The following is a 24,336-nucleotide window of genomic DNA, read 5'->3' on the forward strand; positions in this document are numbered from 1 at the left end:
GCTAACCTAAAGCCAGACCTATCCTTGTGTAGTTGATAGTAGTCTTCAACAGGACTTGATTCAGAATGCACTGCACCTAGGATTAAAAGTACTGCATAGCTGAGAAAAATGGCACCCATGAAGCTTCCTTGGAGGCTGCATGGCCACCTGTCATGTATGATTTAACTGAGATTCCTGCATCACATGGGGTTAGATTAGATGACCCTCGGGGACCCTTCCAACTCAACAATTCTATGATCCTAAGGTAAAATTACATCACAGTTAATGTCTGTCCCTTTAGCTTCTATGTTGTTTGTTGTTTAGTCGTTTAGTCATGTCCGACTCTTCGTATCCCCATGGACCATAGCACGCCAGGCACTCCTGTCTTGCACTGCCTCCCGCAGTTTGGTCAAACTCATGTTCGTAGCTTCGAGAACACTGTCCAACCATCTTGTCCTCTGTCGTCCCCTTCTCCTAGTGCCCTCAATCTTTCCCAACATCAGGGTCTTTTCCAAGGATTCTTCTCTTCTCATGAGGTGGCCAAAGTATTGGAGCCTCAGCTTCACGATCTGTCCTTCCAGGGAGCACTCAGGGCTGATTTCCTTAAGAATGGATAGGTTTGATCTTCTTGCAGTCCATGGGACTCTCAAGAGTCTCCTCCAGCACCATAATTCAAAAGCATCAATTCTTCGGCGATCAGCCTTCTTTATGGTCCAGCTCTCACTTCCATACATCACTACTGGGAAAACCATAGCTTTAACTATACCCAATGCCAAATGTTCTCCCCATCACAATAGTTTGGGAACTCTCCAGAGAAGATTGGGAGGCAAATAAGAGGGAGGAGAGAAAACAGAAGTCTAGTTTCACAAGTGGATTTCTACTGCTCAAGCAGGCGGTTAACATTGCGTAGCGTAGAACCTAATATTACTGAGACCCATCTGCTATTGTCTTTTATACTGGTTCCATAGGCAGCAGATTAATAAATTATAGTATCTTTAGTCGCTTGCTGAAAGTTTTCTGCTTCTGCCCAAAATATTCCCTGGTCTCTGGGATTCATAATTTTTCCAATATACAATTGAATAATTTTTTATTTCATATATACAACAAGATCATTCAAGGGAATTACTACTCAAAACACCATCTTTTACATGGAAGAAGCTTTTACATGCAAGCACTCAGTGTTACTATGCAATCCGTAGAAACTCATGTATTCTTGACCACCATCCCTTTTGTTCGAGGAATCCGGGAGTCTAACATTGTTTATAACCCCCCCCTCCCAACCAAAAGTAAAATAGCTGTATCCATGATTCTCTCTCATCACATCTCACAATCTCAACTAGCCTCTCAGACTTCTCCAGTTGTATACTGGGCTTGACAATAATCACGTCTAAGGAAACAAGCAGCCCTCGTTTCCTTTTAACTGCAACGTCCAGCCGCAGCAGAAGGGGGTGATTTATATTTAACCAGGAAATGTTAGAGGAGGGAATTATGTTCCACATGTAGGCTGAGATCCAAAGGAATTACGGGAATGCTAGGAGAACCACGTATGTGGACAAGAGCTTCCATTGCTTTCCCCACTGCAGTTCCTTACTGCAAACCGCTGTTCTACGGAAAAAGCAGTTTGTCCCCCTGACAGTGGACAGACAACAGACACAATCCCCATTGTGCACTTAGAAGGCTGCCCCATGCACGTATCCTGTTTCTTAAGAACTTAGCTATAGCCTTGTATGCTTTTTGCTTTACTTATTGGGCAGAGCAAGGGAGCAGAGCCAAACGAAAGAACTTATTGTATCAGATTCTACAGTACCTTTCTGATTCTGGGACTGATGCAACACAAGGTGCTTTACTGATTAAGATACACTTGGTAAACATGGTTGTGCACTGGTAGAAAAAGCTAGCAGCACATTCATGTTTTCGACACACAGTCCTACATCCCTGGTTTGGCTAAGTGGAAGCAGTGCCAGTTGAAGCATGATAACTGGATGAGAAATGGTGGTTTTTAGGGCAATATCTGGTTTTCAACATTGTGATATACCCCGATGTCGTGATATACCCCAATGTCCTGATATATCACGATGTCTGAAATAACACTGAAGGAGGCTGAAAAAGCAGCTGGGCTGTGGCGGGAGAGAGGAGCGACCAGGAGGAATGGAAGGAGGCTGCCCACTTGCTCGGGCAAAGGGACTCCTGCCCGCTCCCTCCCTCCCTCCACAGCCCAGCTGCCCATCCTCAGGAGAGGGAGCCTGAGAAGGTCCTCCGTCTGCCTGCACATATTGCCTTTGCCCAAGCAAGTGCCTTGCCTCTTTCCTCCCGGTTTGTCGCAGGAGGAACAACTAACCAGGAGGAAAGATGCAGCCTGCCCTGCTTGCTTGGGCGAGGGCAAATGCGCAGGCGGGCGAGCACCCAATTTGAGCTGGCGATACATCATGGCTCCCTGGTCACAACCAGCACAGTGCAGGCAGATGGGAGTGATGTCTTGCCAGCTCCAAAAGTCCAAAACCGGTATCGTGATCTGAACTTCATGCCGGTTTCAGACTCTGAATTGAAATATCGCCCACCTCTAGTGGTTTTATATACTTTTGGTATCACATAAACAAAATACAGGGGAAAGAAAATAGAGCTCGGCCTACACTGACGACATCATTGGAGATGTTTTGGTTTTAAAACTGCCAACTGACGATATGCCCTGACGCATAGCTACCCTTCCAAAATAGATTTTAAGTGTCACGCTCATAACACATAGCTGAAAACAGTCAAATCAGTTTGGCACCTGAATGTCCTTAAATGCTCATTTTAAAGACATCATCACAGAACAATATACTTTTCTTTTCTTTTTAGGTACAAAGCCAATTAGTACTGATTTGTCCTCTCTCACAAAAGGCGGATAGTTTTAGCCAGTTCTGTCAAGGAAAGAAGGTTTTTTCATGAGTGTTGTCTCTAGAAAATACTGTTTTATAATTTCATTATAAGAAATTGTGGCCACTTACGCATCAAGACATAAAAGTGGCAAAACAAAATATTAAAAGGTCTTTCCCCCAAAAACAGAAAATAAAAATTTAATCCCTGTAACAGAGTTAAAAGGCCAGTGCTTTTATCTGAGCCATTCAGATCTGCAAAGTTGATAGCAACCACTGATTTATTGCAATTCATGATAAAATCAGATCTGAGCATCAACTATGCAAGTAACAGAATGCTTTACACTGATTTTTAGTATTCCCAAGGGAGACAAGGGTATTCCTAATAAGATTAAAGCAGATTCCTTCTAGAATCAATCAATTGTAAACATTGCAACTGTGCAGATTCTTTTTCAAACTTTGATTCCTAAAATTAAAAAGGCAGAAAAACATCCAGTTTCACATTCAGTAACACACAATAATCCCCCTCTCCTAAGAACCCCCCCAAAAAAAACATAGCAGCACATTTTCCAACAAAAAGACAAGTGTGTTTCTGGAATACCTTCTCTCCCAAAAACAAACACTCAAAATAAAGTGCAGTACCCATAAAAATAAGTCTAGGAAATTTGCCACATTCTTCTTTTTGTTAATAAGAGAACTTGGGCTCAGTCTTAGGAGTACTATACTGTATCCATCATTTTAGGTTCTTCTTCGTCTCTGTGTACCACCGAGTTCAAACTGCATCCCTGAAGTGAATCTGCATTCTGTAACAACGAGAACAAGGAACAAGTCAGCTGAAGACAGGAACTGGATACAAAACTCTGGTTTGAGTTGTAGAAAACCTCCTGCCTCCTAACCACCTGTAGGGTGGCGAACAGTTTATTTTGCAACTTTCACCCCAGTATAGTTGCCATCCATTCTCATAATATACTAGCAGTATACCTGTTTTCGTCTTCTGAGCAGCCACTGTCCAGAGCTAAGGCAGGAGCTTTGTGCAAGGCTACAAAAGAGTTCTCTTGATGCAGAAATCAGGGCCGGCCTTGCACCGATTAAGAAAAATGGACAGGCCAAGAAGCAACAGCAACATCCAGGGAAAGCCGGAACTTACTGCATGCATCTTCAAGGCAGGCAATCTGAGGAATTCTTCAAGAATCTGATGAGAGCCACTTCATCCAATAGTTTCATATTGGCTACCGAAAAGTTCATGCGTGGGGCGATGGCTAACATGAACCAGGGGCTGAGTGGGGAGAGACAGATGGTGGCTGGAAAGTTAAAACTGAACTGAATCACTCCATGGACTGGAAAAATAGAAATAGGGGCAAATGTGCTATAGGTCTTAGATCAGGAGGTAAAAGGTAAAGAACCCCTGACCATTAGGTCCAGTCGTGACCGACTCTGGGGTTGCGCACTCATCTCGCATTATTGGCCGAGGGAGCCGGCGTATAGCTTCCAGGTCATGTGGCCAGCATGACAAAGCCGATTCTGGCAAACCAGAGCATCAAATCAGGAGGACTCAAGTTCAAATTTCTGTTCAGACACAAAGTTCACTGGATGAGTCACTATCTCTCAGCTAATTATGAGGATAAGCGAAGGACAGGACGGGACGACCCAAGTACCATTCCGAGTGCAGAAAGTGAATTCATATAATGAACCAGTAAGCTATGTACAGTAGTAAAGATTCATAACCTAGAAATGTCAGTCTGCTGAAGCCAGGAAAGACATCCCCCACAACTTGACTCCAAAACATCTGTTTTAAGGTAAAGTCCAGTCATAGGCGACTATGGGGTTACGGCGCTCATCTCGCTTTCAGGCCGAGGGAGCAAGCGTTCGTCCACAGACAGTTTTCCGGGTCATATGGCCAACATGACTAAACCGTTTCTGGCGCACAGAGCACCATGACAGAAACCAGAGTGCACAGAAATGCCATTTACCTTCCCGCCACAGTGGTACCTATTTATCTATTTGCACTGGCGTGCTTTCAAACTGCCAGGTTGGCAGGAGCTGGGACAGAGCAATGGGAGGTCACTCCATCACGGGAATTTAAGCTGCCAAACTTCTGATCAGCAAGCCCAAGAGCTCGGTGGTTTAGACCACAGTGCCACCCATGTCCGTATTAACCACAGACCAAAGCAGGAAAGCTGAGTAGATGGGTTTTAAAGCTGCATGGGGAATGATGGGTCTGGTTTCACATGGCTAATCCTACGGCCACAATTCCCAGAACAGACAGATGGAAAACAAACCTTATTCTACGTTCCCATGCAATGAATGTGCAACACTGCTCGCCTGTGATTTGGGGACTAAACTTAATTCAGTACACCTCTGGGATGGTGCTATTTGATTGTGGATGGCCAGTTATACACACTGGATACAAAAGTCTCTTCCCTTGAATAAGTGCTAGCTTTGCCATTTTCAGGCTACAGGAAAAAAATCTAATATTTTAGATATATTGCCCCCTCTCCTCTCCCCCAAACCATTTTAAGGTAGGAAGAGGAAACAAACATTTTTCTAGCAAGGCGCTCAAAGGAAAGGATGACAAAAATACCTTAAGCCAGCTACCTATTCACTATAAAAAAGTTAAGACTTACTTGTGGAAAGGATGCAAGCCCTCCTATACAATTGAAATCAGGATAAAATGAAGGATTCTGAGCAGGATTAGCTTGAAAGTTCTGAGACTGTGAACAAAACCTCACTCTCGATTTGAAAGCTTCAAGTTCATTTTTAAAAGCCTCCAAATAGCCTTCTTCTCCCGTCTGTCAAACAAACCAACAAGCAAGCAGTTAGTTTTTTTCACCCTGTGCTGAAAAAAAAGCAACATACAATGACATCTGCCTGCTTGCTCAAAGGCACAATTAAAAACACACACAAAGAAACAAAGAAAGCCCATCTTACTTTAGCTCTTTGGAAAAATAGACGAAAACATCCTCGTGGATCCACGTTACAGCTTTTGGCCATTTCTATAATAAACTGCATTACCACTGCTTGGTGAGCTACTTGTTCCATCAGAGCCCCTTTCTGAAAATAAGGTGAAATCAACACGTAAGGAACCAACAACATATCCCCTTCATGGTTGTGTGTGTGTAGCTACACATGGCTAGCTATAATTAAGCTTATGTTATAGCTAGGGCTGGACGATATCTGGTTTTCAACAGTGCAATATATCACCAGCTCAACGTCACAATATACCAATACAGTACAATGTCTGAAATAAGGATGGTGCCATGTAAATGCATTTGCAATTCCTACTTTTACATATACAGTAGATAAAAATAAACCATATCTGAAACCATTGGCTCATAGCAGGTGTACAGGAAGATCTAGTATTAGAAACACACAGGGCAGGGATGGGGAACTTGTGGCTCTACGGTCTAATTTCCATCAGCCCCAGCCGGCATGGCCAATGATCAGAGATGGTCATGAACTTCTAGAAAGCTGGTTTCCCCACCCTTGACGTGGGGTAAAGCAAAAATTTAATAGGCCCATAGGTAGATCAAACTCTTATCAAGTTGCAAAGTTTTAGGTTTGTAGACAGAAATGATTTGCTGTCCCATAATAGTTTGGTTGGTATTGTCTGAAGCCAAGCAAGTTTGGCATCTTAAACTGCTGGAGTAGATTACCGAGGAACCATATGGAAGCCATTCAAATCACACTCTTCCAAAGAGCTCAGGGCGTGACAAACAAAGCAAATCAGAGAAAAAGAACCAAATTTGCAAGTTAACAAAGACATTTTAAAATAAAGGTGTGTCTGTAGCACTAAGCTGGGTGAGAAAGCTAAACAAGCAGCTGCCTACTTGGGCTTTGTAGCACCAGGCACACTCTCCTCTCCAAGTGCCCCCATGGTTCGCATTAATTTTAAAAGTATGATCTAACACAACTGAATGGGAGGTGAATCATCACCTTTAAAGAGCAGCAGCAAAGCAAAGGGTGGGTCAACGCTGGATAATGCCGTGAGGAGCTGCAGCTATCATGGGGCAATTTCAAAATGAAAAACTTCCTTGGCAGATGCTTGCTTGAGAAGGCCAGTTCACAGCATGCAGGAGGACAATAATAAACCTAGCTGTGAGTTCAGAGCTAAAACCTGCCTTTAAAAAGATGTACTTATTGTTTGTGAAATCTCAGCATGTAGTTTATTTGAGACTATATCTTTCCCTCCACAGATTAATGAAAGAGAAGATTGTTTATTAGTGCAGGGATAGCGAGGTCATATTACACCTTCATTTTACCCTCTGCTGATTTCTTGATGGTTCAGTCTAGCAGATAAGATGACATTATCATGCAGTGATAGGCTACGGGTCCTCACCAGAGCATTCTAGTTTTCAGAACAGTCTTGATTTCTAGAACCAGATGGAAGGATAAAACTGGAAACCGATCTATTTGTACACCTTTCTCCATTTCAAAGTAGAATGGCATGTAAATTATACCTGTTCAGCTTCTAGATGGAAGCACCATAAAAGGAGGTATTTAGCTGTTTCTTCGCAGACAAGGTAGGGGTGCTCAGAGAGAAATCTCTGACTGTCGAGCCATCTGCTCAACATGCCTGGAAAAACAATGAGATGCAACCAAAATAGTTCTCATTCAAATTAAAAATGGTCTTATGCGACTTGAGTTCAAAGTTGTCTATGAAATCACCATAAAAGTTAGTCATGCCGTGGTTCCTCCTCCCCAACCCAACTATGAATTTAACAGTGGTCTGATTCCCAAAGGGTTCAGCTCAGTCACTTAAGGACGGCACTACTACCATATAAAATGCAAGCCCAAGAATCCTAAGGACTTAAAGCAAATTGCTTCACTTTCTAAAATGTGAATATACGGTGCTGGTGTGATGTTACAGATCATGAAAAACAGAGGCTAAGAAAAATAACCAAATATAAACTTACCAAAATGCCTAATATTCTGCTCATGTTTCTGCATGAATGATTTTGATGCATCATCTTCCATTTCTTTCCTTTTCATTTGATTAATAAAGCTCTGGCAAACAGAAATTCAGAGTTGATTATCTACCCCATCACAATACTTAGCAAGAAATTATTACAAAGCTGTAATTGTTCAGGAGTCAACAGTGCAAGATGTCAAGAGTATCTGTTGCAGAAGACAACATTCCAGATCACAAACTGGTATGGTTTGCATGGCATGTTAAGCCAACCATTGGCTCCTCCACAATCCTCCTTGCTGCTACTCCACATCTAGCTAAGTCAAGATTTGTCTTAGCATGTTATATGAACAAGGACTTGTGGTTAAGCGCTTTCCTCACTAACCATGAGCTATAGCCAAGAATAAACCTGGGTTACAACTCCTGATTCAGACAACACATTTCGCTTAGCTCAGCCGCAAGAAGACTGATTTGTGTGTTGTGTGAATGCAGCCTTTAGCAGCTGATCAGCAGTTAAATTCAAACTCAATTCAAAGAAGAAACTATTTTGGAGGGCAGGTTGTGAGGTACATCAGACCCTTTGCAAATTATTCCTGGTTCAGGTTGTGCATAATGTCTTTACAGCTTTTATTTCATAAGAGCTTGAATTTTAAAGACCTGGCACATGTGCTATTTAAAATTCCACAGTGGCTTTCCCATTAACTCTTTCGTCTGAATTTGAATCATTCATTCGCCCCAACAGTTCAACCGTGCAATCCTAACCATGCCTACTCAGGAGTCCAATTGAATTCAGTGGGGCTTACTCTCAGGTGGGTAGAGTCTGTATTAAGTCTACCTACGAAAGTCAATGGGAACAAGTCAAGTTAACTCAAAGTAGTCTAAGCTTAGCTGACCTGTGACCCCGCTTCTCTGATACGAAATAAATTGTTTGAAATCTGAATATCCACAGCAGCACTCTTCGAGATGATTTCTGGGAAGCAGCAGGACAAGAACTTTTAGCAGTTCATTCCTATACTGAGTTAGATGTGCCTTAACCAACTGAAATTAATACTGGCAGAACTGTGGGCATTGGACAGTGTTCGAATACAGTACAGTAGAAACATGTGTTACCAAACTGCTTTAAAAGTGCTCTGCAGCTTCTATGCATCTTTTGTGGCTGTGTCTTGGTTTTAGGCAATCTGAAATTGTTCCATACCTTATTAAATACCTCTTTACTAACAAAATCTGTATTCCACAGCTCCTGTCTTTCCTTTTGCCTTAACACCTCCTCCTTCCGCCGCCATTCTTCCTCCCTCCATTTCAACTCTGCAGCTTCAGTCTGTGCTTTGGCATTTTCCTGGTCCATGGACTCAGAGTTGTGCAACGCTAAACTGCCAAGTTTCTGCTGGGCTTCTGCTAAATTCCATTTGCATTCCACAGAACTCTTTACAAATTCCTTTTGCTGCTGACAAGCCAATTCAATCCCGTCATAAATCTGCGTTAAGAAAAAAAACCTTTTGATTATTCGGGAACGAAACAGACAGAATTTATACACAGTCTGTAGAGCGTAGAGGAATGAAGAGTATTTTTCAAATGCATGCTTGCCCAAGGGATTGTATACAAAACAGATACATAAGAGGAGTGCTTTGTATCTAAGCAAAGACCTAGAAAAATGTGCAACCTTGTGTCCTCCATTCCCCACATAGAAACACACAGGGTGGAATGTAACACTGGGCAAGTGGACTTCTGTTCAGTCAAGGATATTTCTCCTCCCCCACGCAACCCTCAAAATCTGCTCTGGAGAGCTGTAGGGTGGGAAGCAAACAAAGCAGATTGTGGGGGCATGCAGAAGATTGCAGGGGAGAGGAGAAAATAATAATATTGAACACACCAAAGTCTTTTCTGCTTGTGCAGGGACAGCATTGGATACAACCCTCACAACTCACAGCAGGTCTCCATTGCAATTGTGCTTCTCAGGGGCTTAAACCTACAACAAATGTATTTAATTACAAGGCTTTATATTGTCTTTTCTTGCCTCTATAGTTTTATATTTTGATACGTTTATCTTTAATTGTGAGATACTCCAAGAGCCCTCGGAGCTGGCCAGTTCAGGAAATATGCCAGAAATAAAAATAAGAGGCAGCGTGAGGCCGATATTTGCTTTGACCCATTAAAAAGTTTTGGCAAAGCAAAGCTGATCAGGTTAACCTGCTCCACAAACACAGGTTTTTCCTCATTCCAGGGGTGGGATGACATTTACATTATTCCAAAATAAAGATCACTCCTTGGATCTGGGGTCACCATCATTAACAGCATTGAAACCTCAACATAAAAATGCACTAAAAACAGCGAGGTAATTAAAGGATGCTATTAACAACTTTGTGAATAAACCCTCAAAAGTTACTAAGCTTTTAAGAAGATAGCAGCCTATACTTCTCTGCTGACTACAGAGATGCAGAAACCCACCCCCCTCCATAGCTATCAGTAACACAGGCCACTACCTCTTAACATACTAGTAAACAAATGCTTTCTGCAAAGCAGACTGGTGGGTGGAGGCATGGAGTGATCGATCCCTCCACTCTGACAGCCTGATGCATTTCCATGCCAGAACTAAGTTGCCTGACAGACTTAGGAGACAAGGGATTGCATAAAGGTGAGTGGAATAGGATGAGAATGAGGTGATGTAGGAGGAACAGGTCATTCCACCCTACCTTTGTTAGCCTGTTTGGTTTCCCTGCCAGAAGAAAGGGTTTCATCCTTCACAACTGGCTGTACTAAAAGGTAACTAATCCATATTAAGTACTCCCAATTGCCCTATGAAACAAACAATACCATCCAGCAGAGTCCACTGAGTTCAATGGGGATTCCTCCCAGATAAGTGTGAAATCCTAGGCATGCTTACTTAGGAACGCATTCAAAAGAACACACATGGGTTTGTTTCCTAGTAACCATGTGTACGGAGCAGCTGCATGGCTTCAGCCCTTAGTGGTTACTTGATGTATGTCTCAATGAATACAGCAGGTGGGCCAATTGGCCCAGAGATGGAAAGAAGATAGAGCTCCGTCCAGAGAAGAATGGCAGATGAAGTTGATGTACTATGCAAAAATGGATAAAATGACCGGAAGAATCAGAAATCAGGAAGACTGAAAATTTAATAAGGAGTGGGGAAAATTTATAACTTAAAGACCACTGTAAACAGTTAAAATCGTTAGTAGGATTGGAATATCACTTTAAGGGGTGAATTCTGAACACAATGGAGATATTAAAAGATTTAGATCATCATAAAAGATGCAGGAGGAAATGATTAATAGTAGGGCCCACAAAGGGGAGGATGGAAGTCCAGGAGATTCCTTGGAATCTTGTTTTTATTTGTGTTTGATATATCGCTGAATTTTTTTAATTTGAACCCCCCCAATAAAAAACACAGCAGGTGAGCCAGTTCCATATGAAACGTGGATGCAATACAACTGAGATATACAGTGTAATTGGTTTAATGGTATGAGTTTTCATGACAACACCCTATTTTAGCCAAGGCAGCACATGGACTAGAAAGATGACAAATCATAGAATTGTAGGGGACCACAAGAGTCATGTAGCCCAACCCCCGGCAATGCAGGAATCTTTTGCTCAATGCGGGGCTCGAACCCGCGACCCTGAGATGAAGAGTCTCACGTTCCACTGACTGAGTGTGTCTCTTACTGGATATTTTACATTAGAAACTTTATTCCACACCCACATGAAGCAGTAAAAAGTAAAATAAAACGCAAGAGCTTTCCATGAAAGGGCAGCCCCACAAAATGAATGAATGAAAGGTTACCTGGAGAAATTATCCCATCAACCCAAGAAGCAACGGTAAACTCTAGCGGCAGAGCCTTCCCTGGGACCAAACCTCACTGAACCAAACCCCATTTCGCCACCTTGGTTCTGGCAAAATGGAGGGGGGGGCATTTTTTGGCCCATCTGGCTCTGAAGCGACTTCAAAGCAACTCATTGCAGCCTAACAGGATGCAATTTCTCTCTCTCTCATGTACACAACCATGGATTTGTAACTCTGCCTGTGCTTAGCTGCCCAGAGCTTAAAATACATGACCTTTCACGCGCATACATTGGGAGAGGATCCAGAACTTAGCACGGAGAAAGAGACAGAGAGGAGACCTGAAACACAGGACAAAACTCTCCAGGACGTGGCACTTTTTGCGGGGCATTAAATAAATAAAAATACCGTAAAAATAATGTATTACATACAGGACAGGGGGAAACTAAGTCTCCAGGGGGCCCAGGGAGACGGCCAAAGTGACTATGTCGAGGGAGGGGGGATAAGGAGAGAACAGCAGCCAGGCCAAGCCCGCCCAGGCGCCTCGAGCGACGCCACCGACCAAGGGAAGGAACCGGACACCCCCCCCCCAGCTGCCCCGTTCGTGAGAGCGCCCCTCTCGCAGAAGGGGAGAGAGTCGCCCCGAGGAGCCTCTCGGCGTCCCTGGCCGAGGAGCGGCCGTACCTGAGCGCCTGGCCTCGGCAGAGGGTCTTCCTGCTGCCCCGCGCGCAGGTCCCGGGAGCGCGGCAGCCACAGAGACATCCCTGCCCCGTCTCAGCCTGGACTTCCGGCTTCTACTACAAGGTCCCGCCGGAAGTTCCTGCGGGAGGCACTTCCGGCAACAACGCCGGGTCGCCGACTTATGAGCTCACCGCGCCGCTGCCTTGTCGCACCCCGCCCCCTCTCCACGGCCGCGTCACGTGAAGGGGACAAAGGGGTGTCCGGGCGGTTGCTAGGAGACAGGGAGGGAAGCCTCGCGCTTGCGCGGTGGGCTGAGCCGGAGGCGCCGGCTCCTCTGGACAGCACAGTCGGCGTCTGCCGCTGCTATTACGTATTACTATTATTATTATTATTATTATTATTATTATTATTACAATTACATAGGTTCATAGAGTGGGAAGGGGCCACGAGGGTCATCTAGTCCAACTCCCGGCAATGCAGGAATTTTTCACCCAACGTGGGACTCGAACCCACAACCCTGAGATGAAGTGTCTCATCCTTCCACTGACAGAGCTATTCAGCAGCCCATTAACAACTTTGTTAATTGTTATTATTACCGATGCTTTTTTCTGGGGGGGGGGCGACACAGGGGTACGCATACCCCTAAACATTTTGTGAATCTTTGTTCTTTTGTCCATTTACTGTATTTATTTCCCCCGATTTGAACTATAAAATTGTGATTTTCTTGAGTCCAAATGAGACTACCCCAAAGCATTTATTTATTTTTTTAGAAAAAAGCACTGATTGTTACTATTACTGCATAGGTTCATAGAGTTGGAAGGGTCACAAGGGTCATCTAGTCCAACCCCCCTGTAATGCAGGAATCTTTCTTCACCCTTCGTGGGACTGGAACCCACAAGCCTGAGATGAAGCGTCTCACGCTCTACCGAAGGAGCTGTTCAGCAGCCCATTAACCTCATCACCATCACTTGCTAGGGCAAAAGCTTTCCAGCTTGCAGGGCTCGGGGAGAAGGCAGAAAGGGCCACCTGCTCTATTGCACCTGTTTCCCGGCTAGAACGTTTTCGACGCCCCTGACACCAAACGGCAGCCCGCCTTTCATTTCGGCGCGTGGCAGAAATTCAACAGGTGCTCCTCCTCCTCCTCCTCCTCCTGCACCTGCTGAAATCCTGCAGCTGCGCGAAGGGCCGCGCAGGATGAGCCCCGCCGAGGAAAAACAAAAGAAGAAGCTTGCAAAAACTTGCAAGGAGGAAATCTCCGGCTGCCCTAGGCTCTTCTCGCCTATGCGGTTTTGCTCGCGAGTAAACTCAGAGGCGCCTGGGAAAAGGACCGGAGGCCCCTCCTCCCCTCCCCCGAGCGAGGGACGCTGGAACGTTGGCGTCGCCATGGCAACACGACGCTTTCGCCCCCCCCCCCGGCGACGGTGTAGCTGCCTTGGCGGAAGGAAGAGCCCCTCTCGCGCTCCGGAGGATGCCGCTTAAGGTGGTGGTGGAGCTGCAGATCCACGCGGTGAGGCCGGCAGGAGAGGGGGGCTGTGCAAGGCCAGATGCGGAGAACCCCAGAAATGTAGCTGCGAGATCATATCAACACGTGTGTGTGTGATTGTGTGTGTGGTGAGGATGCCACTGAAGGTGGAGCAGAGCTGCAGATCCACGCGGCAAGGCGGGCCGGAGAGGGGGGCCGTGCAAGGCCAGATGGGGAGAACCCCAGAAATATAGCCTCCCCTCTCTATATGAGCACATGTATGCATGTATATACATTGTGTGTGTATACACATACACAGTGCTTTTTTTTTTAGGTGCCCTACTCACCCTGAAGTAGTTACAATCAGTGCCACACTTTTAACATTTGAAAAAAGGTGCCAGCATTGCATACTCTTGAGTACCCTCAGAAAAAAAGCACTTATGTATGTGTGTGGGGGGGACCCAGGTGGCGCTGTGGGTTAAACCACAGAGTCTAGGGATTGCTGATCAGAAGGTCGGTGGTTCGAATCCCTGCAACGGGGTGAGCTCCCGTTGCTCTGTCCCACCTCCTGTCCACCTAGCAGTTCGAAAGCACATCAAAGTGCAAGTAGATAAATAGGGACCGCTCCGGAAGGAAGGTAAACGGCGTTTCCGTGCTGGTTCGCCAGAAGCGGCTTTGTCATGCTGGCCACATGACCTGGAAGCTGTACGCCGGCTCCCTCGGCCTATAGAGCGAGATGAGTGCCGCAACCCCAGAGTCGGACACGACTGGACCTGATGGTCAGGGGCCCCTTTACCTTTAAATTTTATGCATGTGTGTACATGTGTGTGTGTGTGTGCATCTATGTGTATGTGTATCTGTACTGTCTGTCTGTCTGTCTATCTATCTATCTATCTATCTATCTATCTATCATCTGCTCTTCCCTTTTTCTTTTTTCTTTTTTGCCCCTAGTTGGGAGAGGGAAAGTTGCGGTGGAAATGAGGGCGGGAAAACGAAGCTAACTTATTTCCAAGGGAGAGAAGCCAGAGTTCAACCTTGACAGCAGTGTCTCAGAGAGATTTGCCGTTCCCCAGTCCAGTTGGGGAGGGGGTGATTGCCTGTGCTGTACACATGGCCAGAGGTATTCTCATCTGTACGTGTGCTGTTTGAACTGTGTAATGTTTTATCATCCAAGAACATTTGAAATATAGTGGAGAAGGCCTGGGGGTGGGGTGGGGGGAACCAACAGAAAAATGGCGACCTCCCTCATTTTTCCATACCCCACCCCACCCAGGCCTTCAGGTCTCTAATTCAAAATCAGTCTTTGGTTACAAATGTGGGGTTCTCTGCACTGTGGTTTAGAGTAGGGCTGGATCTCAGGTTATAGTACAGGGGTCAGCAAACTTTTTCAGCAGGGGGCCGGTCCACTGTTCCTCAGACCTTGTGGGGGGCTGGACTATATTTTGAAAATATGAATGAATTCCTATGCCCCACAAATAACCCAGAGATGCATTTTAAATAAAAGGACACATTCTACTCATGTAAAAACATGCTGATTCCCGGACCGTCCGCGGGCCGGATTTAGAAGGCAATTGGGCCGCATCCGGGCCTTAGTTTGGGGACCCTGGGTTATAGTTTAAAGAAAAGCCAGCAGCATGGAATGTAAACTTACCTCCCAAGCCAGAATATGTTATTGTTCTTACTTGTCCAAGATTCATTGATGGAGAAAAGAGCGGAATAATTCAACATCATAAAGCCAGCATATTGTATAATCTAGAACCAGCAACCATTCCTCGTGATCACTGTTTGAGCTCCCCCATCATGACATCACCATTCAAATTAATGGTGAGAAGGGTTCCTGCAAAGTTTTGTGCGCTAGCTCTTCCTCCTCTTGCATCTGCTTTATGACGTATGTGGACCAAGTAAATGTTTGAGTGAATTCTGGGTCTAGGATGCTTCTGCTCGGAGCTGGCTCAACACATTTTGCTGGCTGAGGTGGAACAACAAACACTGCCAGCCCCATTAAGTTATATATTTTGGCAACTGAGTTAGAGAATCCTATGAGCTGCTATGTGTCATGCTACGTCTGTTCATCATTTTGCAGTTGGTGGGAAACAATCACAACACACCTTGTGCCTCTGTCTCCTTTTAACTGTTCTGATCTTCTCTCCCATCACAGGTCTCTTGTCCCGGTGTGTACTTGACGGAGAAGAATGATGTTTATCTGCATGTTTGCATCCTGGGCCAGTGCAAGGAAACCGAGAGCCTTCGACCCGTCTTCCCTCTCTGGTTCCATGAGAAAATGTGGTTTGAAAAGGTAACCTAGGATTGGGTCTTGCAAAATCCTTGCCTAAGATGTGTCCAAGAAAGGCGTGCTATGGTCCATGGGGTCACGAAGAGTCGGACACGACTAAACGACTAAACAACAACAAGATGTATTGATTCTTTCCTTTTCTTTTTGAACCTAAGCACTCTTCTGCTGTATTCAGATTGAGAGTCTGGCTGATAGCCAACAGCTCTGGGCACAACAAACGTAAATGGGTGGGAGGATTGTGAATATTTTATCTCCATTTTGCATTTGCCGTAGTCAAAAATGCCATGCTTGTTAGGAGGCAAGTATTGTTAACTGTGAAATGCAAGGCTCAGAGGCACCCTCAGGGAATTAACATGCTGCTGCCCGGTGCTACTCATTTAATCCCATAATAAGCCTTCTGGTAGGGGTTCAAGGCAGCACAGGGGGACACCTTACATATGACCCCCCTCCCCTCAAACCAGCCCTCTTCAGTGGAATTGAAGATGACATCCATATTCTTTAAGCAGGGCTTAAGGAAGAAGATAGGGCCAGTGGCACTATCAATTTGGTTCACAAAATCTATACACTGCTTGCCCATATCTTGGAGTATTTTGACGTTCTTTTCTTGGACTATAGTTGATGAGTGACTGCAGGTTTGTTTTATCAAGGAATCTGAAAGTCCTAAGCACACTTTTTAATTCTTGAGACTACTGTTCTTCAGCTTAATGCAGTAGAAACAAAATAGGAAAGAATGCATTTGCCTCCAACAGTTGTTCTTTAATATATTATATTGTGGGATATATTGAACTTCAGTAGGACAAAAGCATAAATCTTTGGAAGTGTGGTAATATGTACATTTCTTTAAATTTAATCAGCTGATCGATCAATCTGTTAAAACTGTGTGTGGTATTCAACTAGGTTTACTAGAGAAGACCGATTGAAATTAAAGGACTTATCTTAGTCATATTCATTAATTCCAGTGGGTTTATGCTGAGCACAACTTCGCGGTTTTAATCACATGGAAAATGATTTAATTGGTTAATAGCTTTATTGACTTTATCCTTGCCTTTGCCTTCTCTTTTGTTCTGTAGGTATTTGAAAAAGCTACTGATCCTGTTGCTGTTGTAGAAATGCTAGAAAGTAAGTTTTCCTTTCTGTTATCTGTTGCTGAAAGTACTGTAATTACTGCAGGCCCATGCCATGATGATATTTCCAATGGCTTGGATTCAAATGCAATGGAAAACCATGGTTTCCTTCTATGTGAAAGGGCTACATAGGCCTCAGCCTTGGACCGGCAACCCCCTCCCAACTTCCTCTTTCATGTAGCAGAGGATAAAATTGAAAGCATCTACTTTAAACTAAGCGTAGTTCCCTGTGGCATCTAAACTCGGGTAGCCGTGGTTGGAGAACTGTGGTTGCTCTAAAACTGGAAACGGAAGCTTTTGATCCCAGACACGAAGGAGAAGAGGGGAGAAGGAGGTGTGGTTTGTTCTTCTAGCAGGAAACAATGGTTACACATTGTGTCGGGTCCAACCAGTGTGTCATGCTTCATATTTATTTCCGAGAAAAGCTTGTAGGTGATATTTGAACATTCAGAAAGGGCTTCTTCTTTTCACCATAACAACCGGGGAATATAGTGTTATGAGTTTCGGGGGAGTGTAGTCTGTATGCCTTTTTCTGTGGTGTTTCAAATATACATGATTCCCATGACCCCCCAGGATATAACTCCCACGTAAATGCGGAGGGGGGTTGCCTGTATATTCAAAACCTATTGGGTTTAATGAGGTAGAATTGCCAGAGTCTTCCCCCCCAGAATCCTGCCCCCTTTCCACCCCTTTTATATTTAACATTTTTATTTTCCCCATAAAGTTGAACGTGCACAAGTTGCAGGCTTAATGTATAGTTTAAATATTACGTGTCTCTGTCATGAATAACATAGTTTATTCATCTTCTTTTAGGAAATGTAACAAAGTTCCGATTAGTCGAAGTGGTACCTTCAGGTAAACAGGAGAAACCTATTCTTCACAACTTCCATAAACTCTGCAATGAAAGAATGAATCTTGGATGATGTTGGGGTTAGAGATGCTGATTTCTTTTCCCCCCCGTAGTGTTTCCTGTATCTGCTGTTATTACTTACTTAGGAGGAGGTGATACGAGACAAAACGTATATGCCATTTGAATTCTGGACAAAATATGTCCGTCTGTGCAACAGTCATAGAAATTAGCTGGCTGGTGGCATTTTGTTGTAGGAGAAGTGAACACATGGTGGCAGAATAAGCCTTCTGTAAGATTCAATCCTAAATTGCTTAGAAAGCTTGGGTGTCACCTTGTTTAGCTGTTTGTGTGATCAGTTTGCTCTCAGAAGGGCTTTCCGGTAATGAGGAAAGACCTTTTAATTCTTAAAACTGTACTCATGCCACTGCATGCAATTTATTTATTTTTAACTGAATTTGGTCAAACTCAAATATATATTAAACCTAATTCTTCCTGTTCCCCGCTGCTCCATAGTATATCTTTTCATTTAACTGCAAGTATGATCAACTACTACACCTTGTGAGATCGTTTAAAAATTCACAACTATTTACTTGATCCAGCAGTAGGAAAAACTCAGTAACCTATGCAGTTCATAGCTGTTGTGGTTTTCATCTATGAAGATGAGGGTGAAAATTTCAAAATCTTTGTTGTCAGGGCTCTTTTTCAGCTGGAACTCACCAAAACTCCTTAACTACAGGAGCTAGTTCCAAGTTATGAAAATCTTAGACAAAAATTATAAATAATGGAGAAAAAACCCTGTAGTTAGGAGTTAGTTCCCGCAGCATAACACAAATTCTAGTGGCTGAATTTCCTCTTACACCTCCTCCTCCTTCTTCTCCCAATCCGGCTCACGGAATTTCTGCAGATGTGTTGTATACTTTGAAACAGAATGTTTCTTGGAGAACCGTGAGCAATGAAAATGTCCTTTTTAAAAAATATATATATATTTTTATTAATTTTCCAATTAAAACCAATTATATCACATTCATTATTTCAAATTATACACATATATATATCAATCAAACCGAATGTTATGCCAAATCATCTAGAGAATTTTTTTTTGGGGGGTTCCCATGCTTCAAGAAATTGGGGATTCCTCGCAACCGTCCACTGCCGTCTTTTTTCTAAAGTTCAAATCATCTCTCCAAGTTCATAATAATCCAGATCTTCCCCTTACAGTCACATAGATGTTTTCCACTTTCAACCGATTGTTTCCCAGCTGCTGAGATAAATATCAAACAAGGTTTCACAGATGTTCTTTCTCCTGTGTGGGTTAATCAGTCCAGCCTCCCCATAAATCTTCTTAGTCTGGAGCTCCCTGTTGCGTCGAAGCAGCGCCATCTTAAAAAGCTCAAATCACTTTCGTTTTCTCTCATAGCCATGTAGATTAACGATCTTTATAAAATTTACAGCTTTTCCAGGCAGAAGACCCAAACATCAAACCATAAACTCTTGGTAAATTAATGGATCTCCTTGCCCTATAGCTGAACTTAGCTTCAGGTTGCTGCTCCAATTCAAAGTGCGTCACAGCTCATAAATCCTCCGAACGCGTCCAGGCACTCCTTCCGTCCGACTAGGGGGGGGGGGGCTTTTCTCATTGGCAACTCCACATCTTTAAAAAATATGCTCAGTAACAACAGTTTATAAAGTTCAACTCACACAGTCTTTTGCTTCTCTTTCACTCCAAACAAGCCAGGACATCGCGTCTGGGAAGGTACGAAGTAACTCATATGAAGAAAAATAAAAAAAAACTCACTTCCCTTATCGCTCCGTCCCCATCAATCCTTCTTCCAGATGAAATACAGCCTTTGACTCCTCTCCCTCAGCAGCATAAATTTCTCAGCAGTAAACAGCGCTTCTTCCCCTCCTTCTGAAGTATGTCCATAGATTTAAGCCTAATTATCTTATTTAACCATGGAAATCCCCGCCATGCAGATTAGCGTCCGGGAGTCCTGGCCCTCGTAAGTGCTTTTCAGCCCAAGCTCCCCCCACTCCATAAACAGTCGGAGTGGGTCTGGGGGCATCGCGGGCCAGCGGCCCCTCTCCGTAACCCCCGGAGAGGGTAGGGGGTTGCCATTTACTCCCCTAGCAACCGCCAAATTCCTTACGAAGGTCAGAGGGATGGAAAACAGGTCCGCCATTCCTGCCGGCGGAAACCGGAACCTCGAAAATGTCCTTTTTTTGACTTGCGCTGTGAAGAGGGCTTGTGTTCCTTTGTCGGGGACTGGTTACAGTGTTTGCTTGCATTATCCTAGCACTCTTTTCTCGTTTCGTTTCACATTTCAGGGAAAGGCGAGCTGGCATTTTATGAAGAGAATACTCGAGGTTTTCTGTTCCCAGTGCCTAAACTGACTCCTACGTACCCCGGTGTGGACAGAGAGTTACTAATGCAAACCCGCCCTTTCTTCCCAGTAAGTGGTTATGGAATGTGTATCCCAAAAAACAGAAACATCTGCTCAGTAGCCGGTTCTCACTTATGTCACAGTGATTCCTAACATGTAGTAAACATTTGTCATCTTTATTTACCTTGGTTTATTTAACACTGGAACCATTTAAGCTATGGGAACCATTAGGAAAACAGCTGCGGCACCTTCAGGACAAAACAGAACGCAGCCCTTCACAGTCAGAATAGGTAGAAGAGAAAATAATTAAGTAGCATGGTGTGTCTCCATTAGAAAAGAATGAATCCCTTGCTGGCCTAGTTCTCATACATAATTTTATTACGGTCAAAGACCAGTTCAAAAAACACAACTGGGCTAGCTTTCACGAGAATAAAAAATACATTTAAAACATTGTACAACAGCTTGAAGATTAAAATCTGAGATAAACTGATATCCCATAAAGACCTAAGATTTGGGCTACCATACAAATTGGCCCTGCCACCATGGAGGCCAACTTCGATTGTTTTCCTGGTGAACTAATTTGTTTCAGGAGGTGGTCTGCGCATGCAAATCTGCACACAGAATCTGCACAATTTGGATATGTCAGAGAATTCTACTTTTCTTGGCTTCCATTTATTTCTTCCCACTATTTAGCAGGAAGAAACCCCAATGAAAATCTTTGTTATTATATATTTTTACATGGCTGTTTATAAGGGACGTGGGTGGCGCTGTGGGTTAAACCTCAGAGCCTAGGGCTTGCTGATCAGAAGGTCAGTGGTTTGAATCCCCGCGACGGGGTGAGCTCCCGTTGCTTGGTCCCAGCTCCTGCCAACCTAGCCGTTGGAAAGCATGTCAAAAGTGCAAGTAGATAAATAGGTACCGCTCCAGCAGGAAGGTAAACGGCGTTTCCGTATGCTGTTCTGGTTTGCCAGAAGCGGCTTTGTCATGCTGGCCACATGACTTGGAAGCTGTACATCGGCTCCCTTGGCGAATAATGCGAGATGAGCGCTGTAACCCCAGAGTCGGTCATGATTGGACCTAATGGTCAGGGGTCCCTTTACCTTTTACATGGCTGTTTACAGTGGTACCTCGGGTTACAAACACTTCAGGTTACAGACTCCGCTAACCCAGGCGTAGTACCTCGGGTTAAGAACTTTTCCTCAGGATGAGAACAGAAATTGTGCGCCAGCAGCAGTGGGAGGCCCCATTAGCTCAAGTGGAACCTCAGGTTAAGAACGGTTTTAGGTTAAGATTGGGCCTCCGGAATGAATTAAGTTTGTTACCAGAGGTACCACTGTATTTGTATATATTTTAAAAATTCATATATGGATGTTTTATGATGGCCTAGTTACAGGTAGGTAGCCGTGCTGGTCTGAGTCGAAGCAAAATAAAAAAATTTCTTCAGTAGCACCTTAAAGACCAACTAAGTTTTTATTTTGGTATGAGCTTTTGTGTGCATGCACACTAGTGTGCATGCACACGAAAGCTCATACCAAAATAAAAACTTAGTTGGTCTTTTAAGGTGCTACTGAAGGAATTTTTTTATTATGATGGCCTGTATTTGTAACGCCTAATAAAAGTTTGACGAAGAAAAAGAAGATGTAAGTGTCAATGAATTGAGTGAGAAGTACTCCCAGGTGTGCATTGAACTATAATCTTGGCCCATTTCCTACTTTTTATGAAGGGTTTTGTGAGGGACAGGAGCTATAGACTGCCCCCTCCCATCGTGACCACCAGTTCCTCTCCGAGCACAAGCGGGAGCGGGGAAGGAGATGAGTCCAGCGGGGAAACAGGAAGTAAAGGGCAGGGATCTGACAGGGTCACAGAGCCCCTGCGCCGACCGGGAGAGGAAGGAAGGGAGAGGGAAAAGGGGAGGCTGGAAAACACGGCTAGAAGACCCCTCCCTCCAGTTCCGGAGCTGCGCATGAAGAAAAGGGGGAGGAGATTGGGGATTCCCAGACTACTTTGTTGGAAAAAGACGCGGGAATCCCCATTCCGGGGTACTGACCCAGACTGAGAACATGTACATTGTACAGCTTCCGCACTGTAAATAGTCTGCACATAATAAAAGCATGAAAAGGCAACGTGTCGGAGTCGTTACTCTAGAGTAGCCGCCAGCCACCCTGTGACAGGTTTTTAAAAAATTCTCACACATAAACCTGCCTAACTGGCCAACCCTATTCATGTTTTCAAAGAACCAAGCTCCTCCAAACCTAAGGGAACTTTCCCCCATATGAATGAGTTTAGGCTGCAGATCTAAATGCACTTGCAAGGGAGCACACCCCCATTAAATCAAGTGGGGCAGGACTTATTTCCAAGTAAACATGCTTAGGATTGCCTTGCAATAGATTAAAATAGAAAAATCTAATTTTAAAAAAATACATCTAGAACTGCATTTCTTTACGCAAATTTCTCATTCTTTTTCCCCCAAATCTTTAAGGGCATTGCACCAAAATTAGAGTTTTCCACAAGGACAACTATTACAGAGCTTCCACTTCTGTCCAGAAGATGGTATCGTGTAAGTAATTTTAGCTACTTAACTCAAGAAATGAACAGCAACGTTTTCAGTCACACCCAATCTCTCTTAATACCTCATTGCATCTAGCATGACATAGCAGTCATAGCAATTCTGTGTCTTGATAGTTCTCTTCAACTTCTGCTCAGATTATTAGCTACCTGGAATTAGCCTAAGTAGCAGAAGGCTGTAGCCATTTAATCTTTTGATCATCCCTAAAAGTGCTACTCTTGTTCGAAGATGATTCAGGGCTAGGTGTTGTCATCCTCCAGTGGGTGCCTGGGTCTTAGTTCAAGGAGGATACAAAGAAAGCACAGTTCAAGGTGTATCAAGCACAGAGAATCAGTCTAGGTCAGGCATTGGCAACCTTGGCTCTCCAGATGTTTTGGAACTACAACTCCCATGATCCCTTACCACTGACCCTGTTGGCTAGGAACCATAGGAGTTGTAGTTCCAAAACATCTGGAGAGCCAAGGTTGCCTATGCCTGGTCTAGGTCATAAGTTCCCAAACTTATTTGGCCTACTGCCGTCTTTTCAGAAAAAAATAATAATTCCGTACTTTTCCATGTATAAGACTAGGGTTTTTTTTAAAACTCTAAAATAATGTTCAAAATTGTGGCTCATCTTATACATGGGGGCGTCTTATAGACGGAAAAATACGGTACTCACCGCCCCGCTGCAAATCTACCTTTAAGCAAACAAACAGAACAATACAGTGGCTAGTTTGCGTTCTTTTATGTATCTGCATGTCTACCTACATCCTAATAACATGGTAAATAAAGATACCATTGTAAGTAAGACACATTGAAGCTTGAAATTATGAAATTATTTATTAAAATCAACCATAGTAACATTCACGTTACACATTCTTTTATTAAGACCTGTCAGCAGGCTTGACCACTGAACGTCTTTAACTTGCATTGTGTGTGTTTATTTGAAAAACGAAGTAATCTTTACGACTTTAACTCTACGTTACATCGGTCAGCGTCGTTACACAACAGGTGAAACATGCATGAACAGTTTTTCTTCTCTTTTCTTCTTTCTTTATGATTCCATCGCCCCCTTATTTTTACTCACCTTTACTCAACAAACCCCTTATTCCCCCCCCAACTGCACCTGAGGCTACTACCGCCGCCCCCCCTGGATTGTTCCAGCACCCCCCAGGGAGCTGTATGGCCCACTTTGGGAAACATTGGTCTGGGTCAAAAACATGACCCAGAAGCGAGGTCAGGAAACAAAGAGCCCAAGATCAATATCACAGGGGGTTCAGCAAAGACTAAGGAACCAGTGATCTCTGTTATTTCTAGTAACTAGAAGACTCATAGAATCATAGAATCATAGAGTTGGAAGAGACCACAAGGGCCATCCAGTCCAACCCCCTGCCAGTCCAACCCCCTGCCATGAGGGAGGCCTTCTATATTCTGCCCTCCTAAACCACAATGTAACCACCATTGCTG

At 44.0% G+C, this 24,336-nt stretch overlaps 2 protein-coding genes across 9 annotated transcripts in view; one reads left to right on the plus strand and one right to left on the minus strand.

Annotated features, from left to right (window-relative positions):
- Positions 1-1,049: 1,049 nt before the first annotated feature.
- Positions 1,050-12,334, minus strand: CDC37L1 (cell division cycle 37 like 1, HSP90 cochaperone). Its single transcript, XM_035097148.3, has 7 exons — positions 12,218-12,334; positions 8,936-9,214; positions 7,748-7,838; positions 7,292-7,407; positions 5,763-5,885; positions 5,459-5,623; positions 1,050-3,637 (listed from the first exon to the last, which is right to left on the minus strand). The coding sequence occupies exons 1-7, from the start codon at positions 12,293-12,295 to the stop codon at positions 3,554-3,556; spliced, it is 936 nt and encodes a 311-aa protein (XP_034953039.1). The 5' UTR covers positions 12,296-12,334; the 3' UTR covers positions 1,050-3,553.
- Positions 12,335-12,380: 46 nt separating this feature from the next.
- Positions 12,381-24,336, plus strand: part of SPATA6L (spermatogenesis associated 6 like) — a 29,354-nt gene continuing 17,398 nt past the window's right edge. For 3 of the 8 annotated variants that reach the window (XM_088658716.1, XM_088658717.1, XM_088658721.1), the window contains exons 1-6: positions 12,381-12,584; positions 15,835-15,972; positions 17,040-17,088; positions 17,907-17,948; positions 20,269-20,393; positions 22,804-22,881. In XM_088658716.1, the coding sequence (XP_088514842.1) occupies positions 12,396-12,584; positions 15,835-15,972; positions 17,040-17,088; positions 17,907-17,948; positions 20,269-20,393; positions 22,804-22,881 (621 nt within the window). In that variant the 5' untranslated portion in view covers positions 12,381-12,395. Of the gene's footprint in view, positions 12,585-13,403; positions 13,722-15,834; positions 15,973-17,039; positions 17,089-17,906; positions 17,949-20,268; positions 20,394-22,803; positions 22,882-24,336 lie in introns of those variants that run through there. The other 5 variants (XM_088658719.1, XM_060269243.2, XM_060269242.2 and 2 more) reach the window with 4 other exon arrangements.

The sequence above is a fragment of the Zootoca vivipara genome, chromosome 15 (genome assembly GCF_965207765.1).
Source record: "Zootoca vivipara chromosome 15, rZooViv2.hap1.1, whole genome shotgun sequence".
Classification (NCBI taxonomy): domain Eukaryota; kingdom Metazoa; phylum Chordata; class Lepidosauria; order Squamata; family Lacertidae; genus Zootoca; species Zootoca vivipara.